Source organism: Perognathus longimembris, chromosome 28 (assembly GCF_023159225.1).
Source record: "Perognathus longimembris pacificus isolate PPM17 chromosome 28, ASM2315922v1, whole genome shotgun sequence".
Lineage (NCBI taxonomy): Eukaryota > Metazoa > Chordata > Mammalia > Rodentia > Heteromyidae > Perognathus > Perognathus longimembris.
The window spans coordinates 107,085,125-107,105,771 of record NC_063188.1 but is presented as its reverse complement, the minus strand read 5'-3'; the positions used below and the strand labels follow the sequence as shown (position 1 = coordinate 107,105,771).

The 20,647-nt window shown below is 40.4% G+C and overlaps 1 protein-coding gene across 2 annotated transcripts in view; it reads left to right on the top strand.

Annotated features, from left to right (window-relative positions):
• Window positions 1–20,267, top strand: part of Frmpd4 (FERM and PDZ domain containing 4) — a 309,408-nt gene extending 289,141 nt beyond the window's left edge. Inside the window, exons 9-16 of one of the 2 annotated variants that reach the window (XM_048335948.1) lie at window positions 548–684; window positions 2,945–3,071; window positions 6,154–6,243; window positions 6,822–7,004; window positions 9,173–9,311; window positions 14,507–15,571; window positions 15,945–17,234; window positions 18,943–20,267. In XM_048335948.1, coding sequence (XP_048191905.1) covers window positions 548–684; window positions 2,945–3,071; window positions 6,154–6,243; window positions 6,822–7,004; window positions 9,173–9,311; window positions 14,507–15,571; window positions 15,945–17,234; window positions 18,943–20,267 — 4,356 coding nt within the window. Of the gene's footprint in view, window positions 1–547; window positions 685–2,944; window positions 3,072–6,153; window positions 6,244–6,821; window positions 7,005–9,172; window positions 9,312–14,506; window positions 15,572–15,944; window positions 17,235–18,937 lie in introns of both variants that reach the window. The other variant, XM_048335949.1, reaches the window with a different exon arrangement.
• The last annotated feature ends 380 nt before the right edge of the window (window positions 20,268–20,647 follow it).

Genomic DNA, 20,647 nt, shown 5'->3' with positions numbered 1-20,647 from the left:
AGAGCTTATCACACACTGTTCCAAGGATTCCATATTGTTAATTCATTTAGTCCTCAGACTACCCTGTAATTACAGAGCACTAAGACCCCAGTTTACAGAAGGGGAAATGGAGGCATCTTGAAAAAGGAATTTCTGCAACATCGAGTCCCCTATGCAAACAAGAAACAAGTTTAAAAGCTAGGATTCCAACTTCAGCCACATAACTCTAAAAGCCACATTCCACTATCAAATGCTTCCTGTGTTCAGCTTCAGCACCTGTGTTTGAAATTTCTATCCCTGCATTCTTAATTATTTTTACGAAAAGCTAAATATTTAAATAACAGCTTGCCGATGAATGTTAAATGTTTTGTGTGGTCTCTGTGTTTATGCATGCAATTAAATACTGACTTGGTTCCAAGCAGCACGGTAGAGATGTTTCCACATTTAGCCTCAGTGCCTTTGAAGTGAAAGTTGAGATGCTGGGGACACATGTCACCTGTTCCTCTAAGGCAACACTTTAGCAGGCCCATTTTCTGATGAGCTGCGCCCTCTGCTGTTCGCTTTGCAGAGTTGTAACGATGTCGTTCAGGAGCGATTTGGGCCGGAGTTGAAATATGACATCGCCTTAAGACTGGCTGCATTACAAATGTACATTGCCACTGTTACCACCAAGCAGACACAGAAGATCTCCCTGAAATACATCGAGTACGTATACTTTCAGATCCATCTTAGAGACAGAGATACTTTGTTTTGTTTTGTTTTGTTGGCGGTGGGGGTGGGCGATTTTTTTTTTCTCTACTGCCAAAATTCATCTTAGTTGCGGCAGTGTTTGTGAACCCGAGGCTAAACACTATGCATACATTATTTCTTTGTGATGGAAGAGATCCATTTCTCATATAATCCACCTTTAGAAAACCCAAGTTGAAATGAGAGTCATATTTAAAATTAAGAGTACACATTTTCATTTCCACAGAACTTGGGTCCAAGTCAAGCTTCAGGCTCTGAACTTGTCATATATTAACATGTTTAATTCCCATAACATTTCTATAAGATCAATAGGATTTTTGCTTCATTTCAAAAATGATCAAACTCCAATTGAGACATAAAATCATCAAGTAACTTGCCCAAGTCCCATGACTATTTTCCTCTCTTTTCAAGGGGCTGGATTCCACCTGACATAGTGGCTGTAATTGGGTAATGGGTTGAAGCACTTGTGTTTGGGTAGTGTCTGCATAGCCTGAGATCACTTTTCAGTGGTCAAAATTTTGATGCCCAGGCACTGGTGGCTCTCACCTCTAATCCTAGCTACTCAGGAGGCTAAGATCCTGGTTCCAGGTCAGCTCATCCAAAAGACTCTTATCTACAATTAACTAGAGAAAAAGCCAGGCATGGAAGTGTGGTTCAACTACATCAGCCTTGGGCACAAAAAAGCCAAGTGAATGCATGGGGCCCTGAGTTCAAACCCCAGTACTGGCACATACATACACTCAAACCCATTTGTATTAAGAAAAAAATAGCAATGTAGCCATCTGGAAGCATGGTGTCTGTACTACAGAACTGTGAAGTAACTGGACACAATGGACAAAACAAACACCTCTGACTCCAATCTTAGTTAGAAACTATGAATATATTCTCTTGATGAGTATAGTATTTAAGCTGTTGAATCCCTATTTGTCTGGGAGAGATCTCCTTCTAGAAAAAGAAAGTATGTTTGTGTGGCCTTCGATCATGAGTGTATTTCAAGGCCACCCTTTCCAAGAGACCTGTCTTGTTTCCTGGTTGCCAATTCAGTAGCATAAGACAGCCATCACTTCATCTGAGCAGCTCTCTATGTTTAGATAAAGGGAAACATAGTTCTGAGTTCATGGCCAGGCCTATGCTCTATCTCCACATAATGGGAAAAGCCCTAGGTCCTACCGAGCCCCATTCCCAGGAGACATAATAACTAATTATAATCCTACCTTCCTATCAAGCTTCCCATTGGCTGAAGTGAAGTACCATGAGGCCAAGTTACCCCAACTGGGGGCAAAATAATTTTCCTCAGCAGGTTCATGCATCGGTGTCAGGGAAAGTTAGCCTTTGCCTGACTTCTATGCACTTTCTCCTGGCAACTCTCAATTTATCTGTTGATACCTAGAGATAAATGTTTGGGTGCACAACCAAGCAAGATAGAATTGTATAATTCAAAATATAGAATTTGTTGATCAAACATTTGTAGTCATTGACAAAAATATTTAACCATAGATATTTGTTATTTTTTAATATCCACCATGTATAGTACTGCATTTCCTGCCAATATAAGCATATAAGGGACATGAATCCTACCACACATATGCGTACAAACATGAGCACACATGTACACACATACACACACATACACACACGACAAGAAGATATGTCGGTAGATAGAACAGACATCAGTTGGCTGGGATAAAAGAATAATATGTGTTTTCGAAAAATAGTCATTGTTATGGGGGAAGGACTAAGACATGTGAATGACTTCAAGAGATTCATAAGCATTATTAGCATTCTTTCTGGAAAGTAAGAAATGAGTGTGCGTGTGTGCGTGTGCGTGTGTGTGTGTGTGCTGTTGTTGTTGTTGTTGTTGTTGTTGTTGTTCTAGGGGCTTAAAATCAGGGTCTGGATGCTGTCCCTGAACTTCATTTTGCTCAAGGTTAACACTCTACCACTTGAACCACAGATCTACTTCTGGCTTTTTTGTGGGGGTTGGTTTATGGGAGATAAGAGTCTCATGGACCTTCCTGCCCAGGCTGGCTTCAAACTGCGATCCTTAGATCTCCACCTCTTGAGTAGCTAAATGTTTGTTTTAAATGAAATGATAAAGTATTAAGATTCCTGTGAACTGTAAGTTGCTTCACTGCCTTATCATCAGTTCCAACAAACACCAGAGTACCATTTTAACTTATGTAAGAATTGGAATTTAAAGACATGCTTTTTATTTCAGGAAAGAATGGGGATTGGAGACTTTCCTTCCTTCTGCTGTGCTGCAAAGCATGAAAGAGAAGAATATCAAAAAAGCACTTTCCCACCTTGTCAAAGCAAATCAAAACTTGGTACCACCGGGTAAAAAGGTATCACATTTGCATCTTAATAGAAAATAAATTTTAAGAGAGAGGTTTGCATGCATTTTAAATGTTTAAAATTAGTCCGTGAATAATATACTCATCACTTTATTTTCAGAAGACAATAACATGGTGTAAGTTTGTGGAATGATTAACGTATTTCTAAGGCCGATGGAAGCAATGCATTCTGATAAAAGTGAAGTTTTATTTTATTGATTTACTTCTGGTCCTGGTACAAAGGCTTGAACTCAGGGCCTGTGAACTGTCCTTTAGCTTTTTCACTCAAGGCTGGCATTCTACCACTTGAGCCACAGCTGTATTTAAAGCTTTTGTCTTGTTAACTGGAGATAAGAGTCTAATGGATTTTCCTACCTGGGCTGCCTTCATGATCCTCAGATCTCAGCTTCTTGAGTAGCTAGAATTACAGGAGTTCTTACTTGTTTCTCTGAAGTTATTTTACTGTTGTATGTTCACAGTCTTATAAGACAAACTTTCATGGCTTCTGAGGCCTTGTGATAAGAAGACAGATTTGCAAGACAATTCTACATTTTCGTCATGTCTCTGCTTACCACTCAGACCAGCTTAAATACACAGCAGCGAGTGAGGGGTCAGACAGACTTGGTGGTATAGTAATTATATCAGTGTTTTCCTAATGTGGCACTGTTGACATTGGGTAACAGATTATTCCTTATTGAGGGGTGTTGGAGAGCTCTCCTGGAGACATTGTAGGTTATTGACAAGGTACCAAAATCCCCAACGTTCTAATTATAGCCAACGTAAACTGCCTCCTGGAAGTCAAATATGCCCCTAGGGAGCAAAAGCACCACCAGTGAAAATCAATGGATTAAATCTCGATTTTGGAAGGAAGCTACAGTTGTTTCTGCCAGTCATCATTAGTGTTTTTATTTTCATAAATTAGGAAAGATACAAAGGACATGTAAAAATACTCTTGGTTAGAAAGGAAGGTATAGTTTATAAGTATTTTTTTAAAGCAAAAGACTGCCATAAGCAGGAAAATAAGAAGTCATAAATCACTTAGCCTATAAAATGAGAAGCAATCTAACAACCCAAGAACATTTTCCAACTGATACAGAGATTCTATGAATTTAATACAATCCACTATAATTACCTAATGCAATTATCCACATGGATAATTCTTTGTCTTAGTATATTCAGTCATTTTACTGGCTGAGGCACACTTCATTTCTATTCCTTCCTCACTCCATAACGTTTTCTTTTTCTTTAACATTTAACCAGGATCAAAACACTCTCAGCCACATTTAGCTTCCCAGTTTTACAGGAGAAGGCCTCCTACCACTGTGAGCATTGAATTGAAGAAAAGTAGAAAAGTAGCAGGACGCAGTGGGTCAAGAGGGTTTTCTTTATTTTAATTATAGCCATGATTCACTGTTAATTTCTGTAAATGAACTTTTGATTTTTTTTGTCCAGTCTGGCCCACTAGTCTTATAATAGTTTATGAAATAGTGTTAATTCTATCTACAAACCTGTCCATCAATTACTATCTTATAAAGGTTAGTTTTCCCAGTCTGGAGTGAATAGTTTGCTTTCAAAAGAGTTCCAATTTTCTAGAATTTTTTTTAGAAAAGATGGATAAACAGTAAAATAAATATACATAAGGCAAAGTTAGAAGTTCAGGTATGGGGCTCAAGTGGTAGATTGATAACCTTGAAAGAAAAAAGCTAAGCAAGAGAGATGGGAGTTCAAGCCCGAGTAATAACACTCATGCCCCCAAAGTAATGTCTTTAACTAGAGTTAGCAAGTGAGTATTGATGTTACATGAAGTTAAATCAAAATTACATTCATTGCTACTTAATGGTCATCTAGACCTTGTTAGAAATGTTCACCCTTACTAAGTCTTCCTAGCAAAATCCAAATAAAGTACAGATATAATTTTATTTATCTACTTATTTACTCATTTATTGTCAATCATTGGGCTCAAGGCTAGCATGCTACCACTTTGAGCCATAGCTCCACTTCCTATTTTTGAGTGATTAATTGGAGATAAAAGTCTCACAGAGACTTTTCTTCCCTGGGCTGGCTTCAAACCACTATGCCTGGATCTCAGCCTCTTGAGTAACTAGGATTACAAGTGTGAGCGACTGGAACCTAGCCCTTGATATATTTTTAATGAAACACCTTTTTTTAATGATGTGGGAGCCTACATATTAAATCTTTATGAAGGTATATCTTACCTGAATAAAATTTCATTTATAAAGCCAGGCACTGGTGGCTCAAGCTTGTAATCCTAGTTACTCAGGAAGCTGAGATATAAAGATCCTAGTTCGAAGCTAGCCCAGGAAGGAAATTCATGAGGCTCATATCTCCAATTTACCACCAAAAAGCTGGAAGTAGAGCTGTGGCTTAAGTGGCAGATTGCTCACTTCAAACACAAAAGCTCAGGGACAGTGCTCAGGCCCTGAGTTCAAGCCCCAAGATCCTCACAATAAAAGTTTCATTTGTAATTCATTCATGAAACTCAACACCTTCTCAGAGTTGAATTAGCAAATAAATAGCAAATTCATACATCCCACAGTGTTTGGAGTTCAGAGAGTTCATTTTCCCTGAAAACTTTCAAAGAAGAGAAGAAGCTTACAAGAGACTGTTTAAAAAGGCTCTCTGTATATTTCAAGTGTATGTTCAAAACAGCTCCCACAAACTGTGTATATAGATGAGTCAATGAGTCTCCTGTGCAATGAGAAAATTGGCTTGCAAACCTACCTCTGTCCATAATTGCAAATGGAAAGTACTACTCACTTCCAGAAACTTCCTACTAAGTCTCATGGAACAGCTAATCAGCTTGTTCTTATTTATTGAGTGGCCTGGATCACATAAACTTAAGTCCCTCATGCATCTCCACCAAGATGAGTAAGATTCAAATCTTGGTTTCATGGTATAGTGCATTATTAGGAAACCCAAATCCTAGTGATTTACTTTATTTTCCAGTCACAATCCCCCTAGCAACAAAAGTATTCTTCTATTTTACCCTTGTTTCCATCTGATCTCCAGCTGGAAACAGTGACCTCCATCTTGGCAATGGAGTCTACATGTGAGCTTTCTTTTCTCTCTTCAGCTCTCTGCACTACAAGCCAAGGTCCACTATCTCAAGTTTCTCAGTGACCTGCGACTGTATGGGGGCCGTGTGTTCAAGGCGACATTAGTGGTAATTTCTTTTTTTTTTTTCCTTTTTCTTGGGAGCCATAAAAGCCTGCACAATGTCCCAGCAGAAGCTGTCTTGTGTGAACTGCCCCTGATGACAAAAGCAAATCAGCTGTAAATCTTTCCCAGCCTTCATTCCTAACGGCCTTCCCCACAGTCTGAAAGGTATCTGAAGTCATATAAAAACTAGATTAACACCACTGCCCTAGATAAAGTGAAGAAACTAAAGAGGATCCAAGGACTCTAACAATGGCCGCCTTTTCAACCATCACATCAGAAGTTGTTTTCACAAAGAGGAAAAAAAATTTTTTTTCGAGCATCATTTCTAAAAGAAAACCTCTAATGAGTATCTCTATATTTTGTCATAAGTTATTCATAATTTATCATCTCCTTGATTTTGTCACATATCTGATTCTTTTAATTGGATGATTAAGTCCAGTGTGACCTAGAATTATTTTCTAAGCAAATGTGATTTTATATTTAAAAAATTCAAAACCCAAACACATAGCCACTCAGGTTAAAATTTGCATGGTTCCTCAGAGGCTGAAACTTTGAAATATTATGTCAACTTTTCTTTCTCAGCAGGCAGAAAAACGCTCAGAAGTGACTCTTCTGGTTGGGCCCCGGTATGGTATAAGTCATGTCATAAACACCAAAACAAATCTGGTGGCTCTTCTAGCTGACTTCAGCCATGTGAACAGGATTGAAATGTTTACTGAAGAGGAGAGCTTGGTGAGGGTGGAACTTCATGTGCTAGATGTGAAGGTAAGCCTTTCACATGTCCACACGTAGCCTTGGCATGAGCAGCTCATTTCTGGTAACACTTGCTGGCATTTACAAATCAGGCAAAATGAAATGCCAGAAGAATCTCAGAGATGTTATGTGATACAGGAAACACCCATGCAATTCAGGCCTGAGGGCTCTAGTCTTCACCAAACCATTATGTGATCAGGAACAAGTTGCTATATTTCTTTGAGCACAATTTCTTCATGTTTATGTAAGAAAGAAAAGTCATAGCATTTTTTATATTCCTTCTGACCTTGGTATATCATACACAGATAATCAGGGAGATGTTTCCCAAATAATTTCCTAGACCAATACAATAGACATGGAATCAGTGATATTTTCTTCCACATTCTTTAGAATTCGCATTCCTTTCGGTTGGGTTAGGTCCATATTATGATAAAGCATTTTGGAAATGGGGAAGGTGTTGGTTACTTTATCTCCTCATGCAATAGCAATGTGATAGATAAGCATCTGACCCCTGTGAAATGTCATGGCCATTCATTTAAAATAACCATCTGAAATTGTCCACAGTGAATGAAACTCTACTTTCCAGAAAAACAAGTTCAACAAGAAACAATTTCATTTTTGTCCCTACCTTCTTTTCCCAGTAAAGACATGCCATTGGATTTTAGCTATGTAGATATATTTTATGATTGCATGGAGAAAAACACCAGAACCAAAGGGAAGCAAGGCCTGAACAAAGGAGATGGCTCCAGCCAGCCAGGAGAGTTGGATTAAGGGCAACTGAGAATGAGAGGAAAGAATTTCCCCAAAATAATCAGAATACACCCGTGTATTCTGCAGCAAGAACAAATGACCATCACAAGACAGAACATGTAACTCAGACATATTTACTCTGGCCTGTGAGAGCTTATGAGCTCAATTCAGAGGGCTCCAGGGAACATTGTGACAAACTAAATGTATGACAATAGATTTGAATATCTCTCCTTATCCATGACTAATTTTGCTGAGAGAAATAGCCCCATCATGGGAAAGGGGGCAGAAAAAGAGTGAACAGAATGTAGTCCTTAGAGACTTAGTATCCAGAATAAGCAGTCCCAAGTAGAGATAAAGGATGAGATCCCAGTTAGTAAACAGTGTTCTGCCTGTATCAAATAATTCTGAGGGGCTGGGGATATGGCCTAGTGGCAAGAGTGCCTGCCTTATATACATGAGGCCCTGGGTTCGATTCCCCAGCACCACATATACAGAAAATGGCCAGAAGTGGCGCTGTAGCTCAAGAGGCAGAGTGCTAGCCTTGAGCAAAAAGAAGCCAGGGACAGTGCTCAGGCCCTGAGTCCAAGCCCCAGGACTGGCCAAAAATTAAAAATAAAAAAAAAATTCTGAGGTAGCTTAGAGGCTTAGGAGACTTTAATTGAGGTAGAAAGATAGTTCAGTGGGGGCTTTGGATCTGAAGTTCTATTTCACCAGACAGGAACGCTGAACCTCACCAGTGTCGTATTCCTGGGAGTGAAAGAAGAGACCATCTTGCTGTCTCTACTTCTATTGGGGTCTGCTTTTTGTCTCTCCTTTATTTCTCTCTTGCCTCTCTCTCCATTTATACTCTTCCAACTTAATGCAAAAACAATTTCTTCATCACCACATTCCTCCCTCTATACCCAAATTCCAGTCCAGTTATTTCCAGTAAGTTTCAACAAGACTTTGCTCAACTTTGAGCCCTAGTTTACCTTTCTGGAATTTTACAAGTTGCTTTAGAAGCAACCTTTTCCTGGATATCTTTGGCATTTTTCACTTAGTTCTAGAAGTTTCCCGTTTGCATTTTACTTCTCTTTAACACTAATTTTCACCAGAAATCCCAAAGTTAATCTTCCTGTGATTTTCACATTGTGGATTCATTCCTGATAATGAAAGTAACTCTTAACTATCACTGCTTTGAATGTTAACTATTTTCTTTTTCTCTTTTTGTTTTATTGCACTATTACTTGGAGGAGATTTAAAATGCCCAAACTTTCTTAAAAATGTTTTTCATTCAGGTACTTTTTCTTCCCATTTGTGTTTTTCCAATTCGAAAGTTTGTTCAATAGCTCCTGTTGTCTATATTTCACAAGCCCAGATGCAGCTGGTGGTACTCAAGGGAGCCTATAAAGGAAGGATAGATATTAACTGAAGCATCTTTTCTCATGTAGCCTATCACCCTTCTCATGGAATCGTCAGATGCCATGAACTTGGCCTGCTTGACAGCTGGATACTACAGGCTCCTTGTGGATTCCAGGAGGTCAATTTTTAACATGGCCAACAAGAAAAACACAGGGACCCAGGACACAGGTATTTTCTTTCTAAACTCATGGAGCACTGCCCTCTTCTACCGCTACAGCCGCTACCATTAGTACCACTTCCAGAAGTCACCTGACAACAATAGTGTCCTCTTTTTAAAAAGTTAAAATTGGGCCCACTGTGTAGCTCATGTGTAATTCCAGCTTACTTAGGAGGCAGCTGTCAGGAGAATCAGAGTTCAAGGCCAGCCTGGGCAAAACATTGCAAGACCTCCAACTCAATCAATATACTGGGTATGGTGGCGTCCACCTGCCTACCAGCTACAGAGGAGGCAATAAGGGTAGGTAGGAAGATGGCATAAGGCCTTGTATGAAAAAAATAATTAAAAAATGACTGGGGATGTAGTACTAAAGCGCTCAGAGTTCAAGCTCTAGTACTGGGGAAATAAAAGGAAAAGAAAAGGGCCGTACATTGGTGGTTCACCCCTGTAATCCTAGCTTCTCAGGAGGCTGAGATTTGAGAATCACAGTTTAAAGCCATCTGAGGCAGGAAAGTCTGTGAGACTCTTATCTCTAATTAACTACCAGAAAACCAGTAGTGGTGCTGTGGCTCAAAGTGGTACAGTACTAGCTACAAGCAAAAGAGCTCAAGGATAGCTCCCTGGCCCTGAGTTCAAATCCCATGACTGACAAAAACAAAAGGAAAAGAAAATTTAAATTGTGCCCCCCCCCAAATGTAATACTCAAATCAACACAAAAGTCTTCATATACTGTTTGTGTTGTCTAATTGTTAAAATGAACGTGCTGATTCCCTTCACAACTGACATGTCACTTTGAAATGTCAAGCCCTTGCTTCCAAGGCATCAATTTTATTACTATGAAAATCTTTATGGCTGAGATATACAGATATATATTTTTACTTGAGATGCTGGAGATACAAATCAGACTCTCATGTATGCTAGGCAAGTGCTTTGAGAGTGAGTAGTTCCCATTTTGTTAGGATTTAAGCATTTTCCTTCATCTATAATTGTGGAGGTTCAATAAATGTGACTGATAAACACTATAATTCAAGGCAGAGCCAATAATCTATCAAAATTATAAGTCAAAGGTTCAATAATTAAGATTTCTTTTATAAGAAAGAGAGTTCTAAAGGTTAAATTCATTGCAATTGGTTCTTAGAGAAAGAGCTAGGGAAAAGAGCTAGGAAGAAAATTTCTGATGTTCTGTGTGCCAGTACTGGGACTTGTACTCAGGGTCTGGGAGGTGTCCCTGAGGTGTTTACTCAAGATTAGAACTCTACCACATGAATCATAGCTTCACTTCCACCACTTTGGTGGTTAATTGAAGAGAAGAGTCTCATGGATTTCCCAGGCTGTGCTGTCTTGGGAGGGTGATCCTGAGTCTCGTGAGTAGCTCGAATGACAGGCGTCACCCAGTGGAAAAATTCATTGTTAAGCTGAGCAGAAAACACAAATATTTATCCCCTAAATGTACTGTGATATGTAGATATATGCACATACATGCAGACTCACACTTTCTTATGAAGGCTAAGTCAGTAGACACCGGTATAGTCATAGAAAAAAGGAAGTCAGTAAAAGAGAGAAAGAAATGGACAGCATATGTTACAAGGCAACTTGAACTTTCCAATTAGATCAGTCTACGAATGTTTTAGTGGTACTGGGGTTTGAGTTCAGGGTCTGGTGCTTCCTAGGAAGATGTTCTACTGCTAAACTACACAGCCAGTGAAATGGACCTCAAATTTAATCTGCGTCCCCATCTGCAGGTGCATGTGTTTTCCAATTTCCTCATCTGTGTAATTTAAGGATTAAAAGTTTAGCTTCAGGGCTGGGGATATAGCCTAGTGGCAAGAGTGCCTGCCTCGGATACACGAGGCCCTAGGTTCGATTCACCAGCACCACATATACAGAAAACGGCCAGAAGCGGCGCTGTGGCTCAAGTGGTAGAGTGCTAGCCTTGAGCGGGAAGAAGCCAGGGACAGTGCTCAGGCCCTGAGTCCAAGGCCCACGACTGGCAAAAAAAAAAAAAAAAAGTTTAGCTTCAAGATAAGCACACATAAGCAATCTATGTACACTACCTTAAGATCATGTTCAATACTTCTTCTAATATTTAATGGGTATAATGGTGGGAAAAATTGAGGATACAAGTGATCAAATACAGAAGTTTGAGGAAAAGCTATATGAGGCAAAGAGCACCCCTGTGAGACAGAGATGACTAAAAATAATTCGAGAAAGGGAAAAAGCAAAACTATGTGATGAGTGCGGATCAGCTTTGGTGGTGAGCATTTTTTATGGCCATATGTTTTCATTGAGTGAAGAGATTTAGAGCAATTCAACAATGACCTTTGAAGTTCCAAAGAGTATTTCAACAATTTAACACAATCCTTTCACATTGAAAAACTAGTTTGGAGCTTTTTATTTTCAAATCTTAAAAGTTCACCTTCAAAATAGAATCTGTTCTCCATGGACTGTCAAAATTGTACAAGTATGGGAAGAAAGTCGTCTACCATTGTAAAAATGGTTAGAGTAAAAAAAAAATGGCTAGAGTAATAGACTTCTGCTCAATTTATAATGACCCATAATACAATGCCCAGTAAAACTGAGAAGCAAAACTTAATTTATAAATAGTGTTATTACTAGCCAGGCACCAGTTATTCACATCTGTATTCCTGGCTACTCAAAAGGCTAAGGTCTGAAGATCATAGTTCAAAGCCACCCAGGGCAGAAAAAAATCTGTGGTATTCTTATATTCAGTTAACCTCCAAAAAGCCAAAAATGGAGTTGTGGTTCAAGTGTTAGAGTGCTAGACTTGAGAAAAAAAAAAACAACTTAGGGTGAGTTCCAGTTGCTTGCTGCCATTAAAAGGTTGCAGGCTAAGTATCATCAACTGAATAAGTAGTATTAACTTGGTTTTAGCCACCTGAATATTGAGGTTTTTTTGTTAACCCAAATTAGGAATTGGCAAGCTATGGTCAATGGGCTAAATAACGTTTTTATTAATAAAGTTTCATTAAGGTTAAATCACATACATTGTATTCCTTTCTTGGGGCTGCTAAAACAAGCTATTACAACCCTGGTGAGTTAAAACAACAGAAAATTTATTCTCTCACAGTTTGGGAGGTGAGAAATCCAAAATCAAGTTATGGACAGGGCTGTACTTCCCAAAGGTTCTAAAGGAGGATCCTTCCTTAATTCTTCCCACTTTTGACAGCTGTATCAATTTAGTCTTTGCCTCTGTCTTCACATTGTATTTGCCTCTTCTATGAATAGCCCAAATATTCCTCTGCCTCTCTTTTTTAAAGGCAAGTATTGGATTGGGGTTCACATGGATAATTTGAGATGATCCCTTTTCAAAATCCTTAATTAAGTTTGAATTTTTTTCCTACAGGATCACATCTCCAATAAGATCACAGTCTCAGAGTAGCCATGTCTTTTGGGGGCCACCTCATTCAACCCATAATCCTATTTGTTTAGGTATCATGAATAGCTACTTTTATATTAGAAAAACAAACCTGAGTAGCTACCCAGCTGAAAAGTTGGTCTGAAAACCATAAACTATTTATCTGGTCCTCCTTTTATTCCAACTATTTTCCAACTCTTTTTCTAAACCTAGAGCCCTATTACAATACAACTTTACTGAACTCTTTCTCCCAACAACAAGACACATTACACACACATACTCCCACGTACACACATACTCATGTACACATGCATGTGCACACACATGCACACATAGAGCCCATTCTAAACTAAACTCTTACTGTCGATAAAATAGCACTGGTGCCTCATAAGGTGTATTTATTGTAAAGTAAGATGCAAATATGGCCAGTATGTAACTGTCATTTAGTAAATGACTCTGAATATTGTTTACTATGAAATCCATTCAATAATTTGAGGACAGCCAAAACTAGTTTAGCAACACTGATTTTATCTTCATCTGTCATATACATATGATGTTAATATAACTATAATTTGGGCCAGAGAACAATCTGAAAGAACAGATGAAAGAATGGTAGAGCCCTACTTTTCCTCCTAATGTTGCCTCTGGAATATAAAAAGCAAAGGCAACATGATGACCTAGTTCTCTATCTTCTTAAATATCACAGCAAATCTCCATATAAAAAACAACCATATTAACATACTCTTGAAGAGAAAATAATAATATTTAAATTAGGGCTTTTGCGATTCTAATTCATGAGGAACATCAAGCCAGTCTTCATAAGCTCCTCTGATACAAACAAAAACTGAAACTAGTCTAAATATTAACTTCATAAAAATATCAGAGATATGTGCATAAATGTTCTACCTTATACATTATATACACACATACACATATGTATAGTTATGAATACTGACATTTGTACATGAATGTGTTTCACCAGTAGAACATCAATTGGCTAAAGATAGAGATGAAATATTTGCTTGTTTTCTAAAAACTGTGGCATAAGATGAAGATATTTGCCCTTATCTTAACTCAAAAAGGACGAAGTCCAATATCTTCTTCCACCAAGTGGTGAATGTTAGAGTTCACTTTATCAAGAAAAGGGCAATTTATTTCCTAGAAAACAGCCTATTGAAATATCATCTTTAAGGATTCTGAAATGATTGTTGTCTATTTATATTTAAAGATGTAAGTGAGGTCTATAACAAAACTAATGGTTAGAGGAAATTAAGTTAGATTTGCCCATGTCCAAATGACATTACATGCTATCAATTAACCATTATGATTTTAATATAATTTTACTATCTTGAAGTAGTTGTGCAAAGGGGTTTCAACATGTCAGATTATGAGTACAAGTCCTCTTGATCAAACTTACCCCTTCTTTCACTCTACCCTGTCTCTCCTAACCCCACCCATCCCTTCAAGTTACCTGGTTCCATTTCACATATGTACATTGAATATGATGACTGTATCCGCCTACCCATCCTCTCCTTTCGTCTGCTCTCCCTTCTTTGTCTTCCCTCCCTGTACTCACTTTGTTAAACTATAAGTTAGTTCTTTCAAGGAGTTATACCATTGCAATACAGTACCAAATTTGTTAAGAGCAATTCTCCTAACAAGGAATCTTTACACGTAGAATCTACATTAAGCAGTGCCACATTTGAAATGTTGAATAACTTTATTTACACAAAGGATATAGCATACCATTAAGTTAACAAATTCACATGACATTGCTAGTCCTCAAACCAAACATTAAAGTAATATATCTGCACAATTCTTCCTCTTTAGGTACTGAAAATAAAGGAAAGCTTCACCTCCTTGGTCCAGACTGGAACTGTATGCCCCAAATGACTACCTTTATTGGTGAAGGGGAACAAGAAGCCCAGATAACATACATCGATTCAAAACAGAAGGCAGTTGAGATGACAGACAGTACCATGTGTCCGAAAGATCACCGACATTTGTATATAGACAATGCATATAATTCAGATGAACTAAACCAGCCACTGGCTCAGCCAGGCGATGCCCCTTGTGAGGCAGACTACAGAAGTCTAGCTCAGCGTTCCTTATTGACCCTCTCAGGACCAGAAACTCTAAAGAAAGCACAGGAATCTCCGAGAGGAGCAAAAGTGTCCTTTATTTTTGGAGATCTTGCATTGGATGATGGTATGAGTCCCCCAACTCTCGGCTATGAAAGACTGTTAGATGAGAGTCCAGAAATGCAGGAGAAGCAGAGGAATCTCTATATCAGCAGTGCCAATGACATGAAGGGCCTGGCCCTCACTCCTGACTCAGAGAGCATCCAGTTTGTGGCAAATTCTGTTTATGCAAACATAGGTGATGTGAAGAACTTTGAGGCCCCTGAGGGCATAGAGGAGCCCCTCTTGCATGACATTTGTTATGCAGAAAACACTGATGATGCAGAAGATGAGGATGAAGTCAGTTGTGAGGAGGACCTCGTGGTAGGTGAGATGAGCCAGCCAACCATCCTGGACCTGTCGGAATCCAGTGATGACATCATCGACCTCACGTCCCTGCCCCCTCCAGAAGGGGATGACAATGAGGATGACTTTCTGTTACGTTCTTTGAACATGGCCATCGCTGCACCTCCACCTGGCTTTAGAGACAGCTCAGATGAAGAGGACACTCAGAGCCAGGCAGCTTCCTTCCGAGAGGACAAGGCACAAAGCAGCAGCCAACAGAATGATGAGATCCCAGTGTCGCTCATTGATGCTGTGCCCACCAGCGCCGATGGAAAATGTGAGAAAGAACTGGATCATGCTGTCGTTTCCACACTGGAAGCTCTAGAAGCTCTGTCCGTGTCAGAAGAACAGCAGACCAGTGACAATTCAGGTTCTTTCACGATTGTTACGTTTATTCACTGATAACATGTCATGCCATCCTTTCAAGCCATTTGTCCTTGCAGTCATGTTATGTGGTGTTCTCATTTTCCCATGTCCCATTTCATAAATGAGCAGAAGTACCATCCTAGGGTTTGTGTTATGTGATTTCCTTTGTTGTTATTTTTTTTAAGCCATATGGTACCCCCTTCCCATTTTCTGGAACAAGTGTGCAATAAACTAAGTGTCCTTACTGAAAAAGGGAGAAAGTTGGTTTTGATTTGGGTTTTGTTTATGTTTAAGTAATAATGAATCCCATTTTCTTACATGTCTCCATGTTCCTGTGCAGCATCCATTAACTGCTTCTTGTTTTTTACGGCATGCAGGTGTAGCCATCTTACGGGCTTATAGTCCTGAGTCTTCATCAGACTCAGGCAATGAAACTAACTCTTCTGAAATGACTGAGAGTTCTGAATTGGCCGCAGCCCAAAAGCAGTCAGAAAGCCTCTCTCGCATGTTTTTGGCCACTCACGAAGGCTACCACCCTCTTGCTGAAGAGCAAACAGAGTTCCCCACGTCCCAGGCCCCTACAGGGGCCTTGCCTCCAAAGTCCTCACATGGCCTGGCTACCCGTCCAGGGACCGACCTCCAGCCCAAAGTTGTGCCTTCCAAGCAGATCCTTCACTCAGACCACATGGAGATGGAGCCGGAAACCATGGAGACTAAATCAGTCACTGATTATTTCAGCAAACTGCACATGGGGTCTGTGGCATATTCCTGTACCAGCAAAAGGAAAAGCAAGCTGGTTGAGGGGGAGGGGAAGGCTCCCCTCAGTGGGAATGCACCTGGAAAAAAACAGCAGGGATCCAAAACAGGAGAGATAGAGGAGGATGGCAAAGGCAAAGTTGGTACTGTTTCTTCTCGGGACAGCCAACACCTCAGCACTTTTAACCTAGAGAGAACTGCCTTTCGCAAGGACAGCCAAAGATGGTATGGGGCCTCTGAAGGTGGGATGGTAGAGAAAAATGGAATGGAAGCAGCAGCTGGGAAAGCCTTTCCCAGAGCCTCTGGTCTGGGGACGAGAGAGGCTGAAGGGAAGGAGGAAGGAACTCTGGATGGAGAATCCAATGATGTTTCAGGACTTACCCAAGGGGACCGCTTCCTAACAGATGTGGCCTGTGTGTCTTCAGCCAAAGATGTAGACAACCCAGAGGATGCGGACTCACCCACTTGCGACCATACCTCCAAGCTTCCAGAAGCAGAAGAGAGTGTGGCCCACCTTTGTGATTACCATCTGGCCAAGCGGATGTCATCATTGCAGAGTGAGGGCCATTTTTCCCTACAGAGCTCTCAGGGCTCCTCAGTGGATACAGGCTGTGGGCCAGGCAGCAGCAGCAGCACGTGTGCCACTCCTGTGGAATCACCCCTGTGTCCCTCTATGGGGAAGCACATCCTTCCAGATGCTTCTGGGAAAGGCGTGAGTTACATTTCTTCTGAGGAGAGAGCTACTGGCCTTCCCAACCATGGAGCTGCCTTTAAAGAAATGCACCCACAGACAGAAGGGATGTGTCCACGGGTGACAGTGCCTCCTCTGCACACAGCCATTAATGCTGACCCTCTGTTTGGCACTTTGAGAGATGGATGCCATCGGCTGCCCAAGATCAAGGAAACCACAGGTACAGCAATGGTGAATTGAGTTTGGCATCACATGCCAGGAGCATGTCAACCACGTTTATGAGAAAAGTAAAATTACAAAGTTGGGAAGAAAAGCAAAGGGTAAAAAATGAAAGGCCACAGAAGTGCTAAGTAGCAATCATTGATTCCCTAGTATTTAATAATCTAGAACAATGTTAAGAATGACATTTGTCCTTATAATCTTGTTCTACTATTGCTTGTAGAATATGATTTAGAAATGTTTTTTTCTAAGCACTAAATGCAGACTTTTAGCAGAGGCAAGTGTGACTTTTAATGGCCAAATAATATTGCTTCAAAATCACACAACAGTTAGATTACCTGCTCAATGCATCTCATTTCTAGTGTTGCCATTTTGTTGTTGCTAAATAAGGACAGATAACAGAATAGGCTCTCAGAAATTCTGGAGGTGTCTGAGAGAGCATATGCCTTGCAGCAGGCTTTCAGATTCCCTCCTCCTCTGTACTCCTTCTGCCTAAGTATGTTCTCAGGTGTCTGGAAGACCTCAGTATTGGGAAGACTTTGGAGGTGTATAGGATGAGCGGTTGCATTCCCCTCCCCCCGAAAGAAAAACAGTAAGAAATTCTAGAACAAGTAAAAACAAGAATGAAGCCATCTTGGTTACCTATTCTATTCTAGGCACAAATTTCTCTCACTGGCTCACAGGCTCACTGCCACCAGGTAGCAAAGTCGATGCTCTGAATATTTCAATGTATATATTAACAGATCTTTTCCACATTAATTGGTAGATATTACTGAAATCTTAAGAGTAGTTCATTGGTATTCTCATCCTTTAAGAAAATCTTTAGGAGCCTAGTGGCAAGAGTGCCTGCCTCGGATACACGAGGCCCTAGGTTCGATTCCCCAGCACCACATATACAGAAAACGGCCAGAAGCGGCGCTGTGGCTCAAGTGGCAGAGTGCTAGCCTTGAGCAAAAAGAATCCAGGGACAGTGCTCAGGCCCTGAGTCCAAGGCCCAGGACTGGCCAAAAAAAAAAAAAATCTTTAAAGATCTTAGAGATTTTCTGTTTTCCCAAAACTCATCATTGGCAGGGTCTGCCTTGGGAAAAGCACCTGTGATGGATACCTAGCTCACCACCAAGCTGCATCTTCACCTCTAAATGACTAAACAAAGAGTGTTCACCTAAGTCACTGCTTGTTCCTCTTCACATGACAGCTTTTGTAAGAAAGGTCAAGCAATTTTCTCAGTATCTTGAGTTCAAGCTTGTAGCAGGCAAACTGCGTACCTTGTGTTGCCCTCTTTAAAAAGGTTAGCTGAAGTGATTTGCACTAATTTAATTAGGCCACTTCTTTAAAATAAATAAAAGGTAACTGTTTCTAGAATTAACCATTTTTAAATAATCTATATGGAATATGTTTTCTGTGTGTCTAAGCTTTGATAGATAAATATTGCAAGCAAGATAATGCATGAAACTCCATTGTCTCTGAAAATGTTTGGGATATCTAGATGATTCTAAATAAATCTATTGTTCTGAAAAGAGCAGCATTCCCCACCAAATATTGATATGGAAATGTGAGTTATCAACAGGCAGTCTTTGGAAAGCAAGGTAGCACTAACTTATAACAGCCATTCGTTGAGAAGTGGCAGTTATCACAAAGAAATGTAGTGACAATGGCTACCCAGGAAAGGCTTAATGAATCTCTCTGTTTTTCTACTACCCCTAGTGTAGCTTTGACAGAGCCTGGGAAGGAGAGACGAGGAGGCATGCCTTCAGCTTGGTCTCAACATCCTGAAGCTGATCCCATCCTGCTACCATCAAACATTCACTCGGAATCAAAGGTGCCAATTCCAAATCAAGACCCTAATGATTTCTCCCAAGCAAACCAGGCATTCAGAGCGGTTGTGAGGTGGCGGCCAGCAGATCTGAAAGGAAGGAGCCTCAGAACACCTTCCAGCCAGAGGGCTCTCCGACATAGCAGCAGTACCCTCTCAGAACCCATAGGTTTGGAGGCCTTCCGAGAAAGCACCAAGGGTGTAGTCAGCCTGAAGTATCCAGGTATCACAGAAGCACAGGAGGCCAGTTCAGAAAGGCGAGCAGAACTCCCCCTGGGGAGGAAGCTCACCAAGAGTTTGTCCCAAAGCTCAATGCACTTTAGTTCGGAGGGGAAGTTTCACAAAAGGTCCCCAGTGACCCATAAAGACTCAAAGCTGTACAGGACTTTACCCTTGCGGAAGCCAGAGGGCAGTAATTGGAGATGCAGAGGACCCTTCAGCTACTGTTTCCTGAACCGAGGGCAGGATGAAGATGGTGATGAGGATGAAGAGGAGGGAGAAGCCACCCTCCAGGTCTCTTGCCTCTATGGACCACGGGTGACTCAAGCCATGACAGAACCAAGCAATCTTTCCCCAGCTGGTGGGATTCAAGAGCAAGGTGGGGAGCTGTCCAGAGGATCACTCCTGAAGGTCTGGACAGAAGACCTGAATGGCCCAGACGATTTTGACTTTAGCAATCTGGCCTTTGATGCCCGGATTGCAAGAATAAATGACCTAAAAGACAGCACCTACACAATGCCTGATGGGTTCCTTGCAGCCCAAAATGATGCCAATGAGCTGCTCTGCCTTGTCAGGGCAACCAAGGGAAAGAGAGAAGAATCACGCCCTGAAGCATATGATCTTACACTTTCTCAATACAAGCAACTGTTATCCATCGAGTCCAGACAGTTGGGAAGTGCCTGTAGGAAAATGGCAATGGCTGAGAAAAGCCCAGACGAGATGCTCCTAGCAATGACTTCCAGCTTCCAAGTGCTCTGTTGCCTAACAGAAGCCTGCATGCGATTAGTGAAAGTCGTGAACTCAGAAACACAGCAACAGGAAATTGTAACGAAGATTGATGAAGTGGTCATAAACTACATTTGTCTCCTAAAAGCTGCGGAGGCAGCCACTGGAAAAACCACTGGGGATCCTAATATTGGACTCTCAATGCGACATTCAACCACCATGGCCGCTCTAGTAAGCACACTAACACGTTCTCTCAAGATGCTTTTAAATAAATAAATATGAAAATCACATCATAATCTACCTTTGCAAAGCCATACATGAACCTTTATTTACTTTCTGTGTACGATGAACAGATGTCTCCTTTCTTCTCTCTGTATATTTTGTTATTTTTATGAACTAGGAGATAAAAGTTACACTGATGAAATGTTGAAATGTCCTTATCAGATATATTCTGTTTATATTAGACATATATATATATATACACACACATGTAAGAACTATATGAGAAAATGATGACATTTGGCTATTTTTCATATAGTCAGAACTCCAGGTATATGACATGAAATTTTAAATTCTATCATATTAGATCAAACCAATAAATCCTATCCCCTCTCCTTCCAAGAAGATACTTGGAAACCATATCATTCACATTTAGA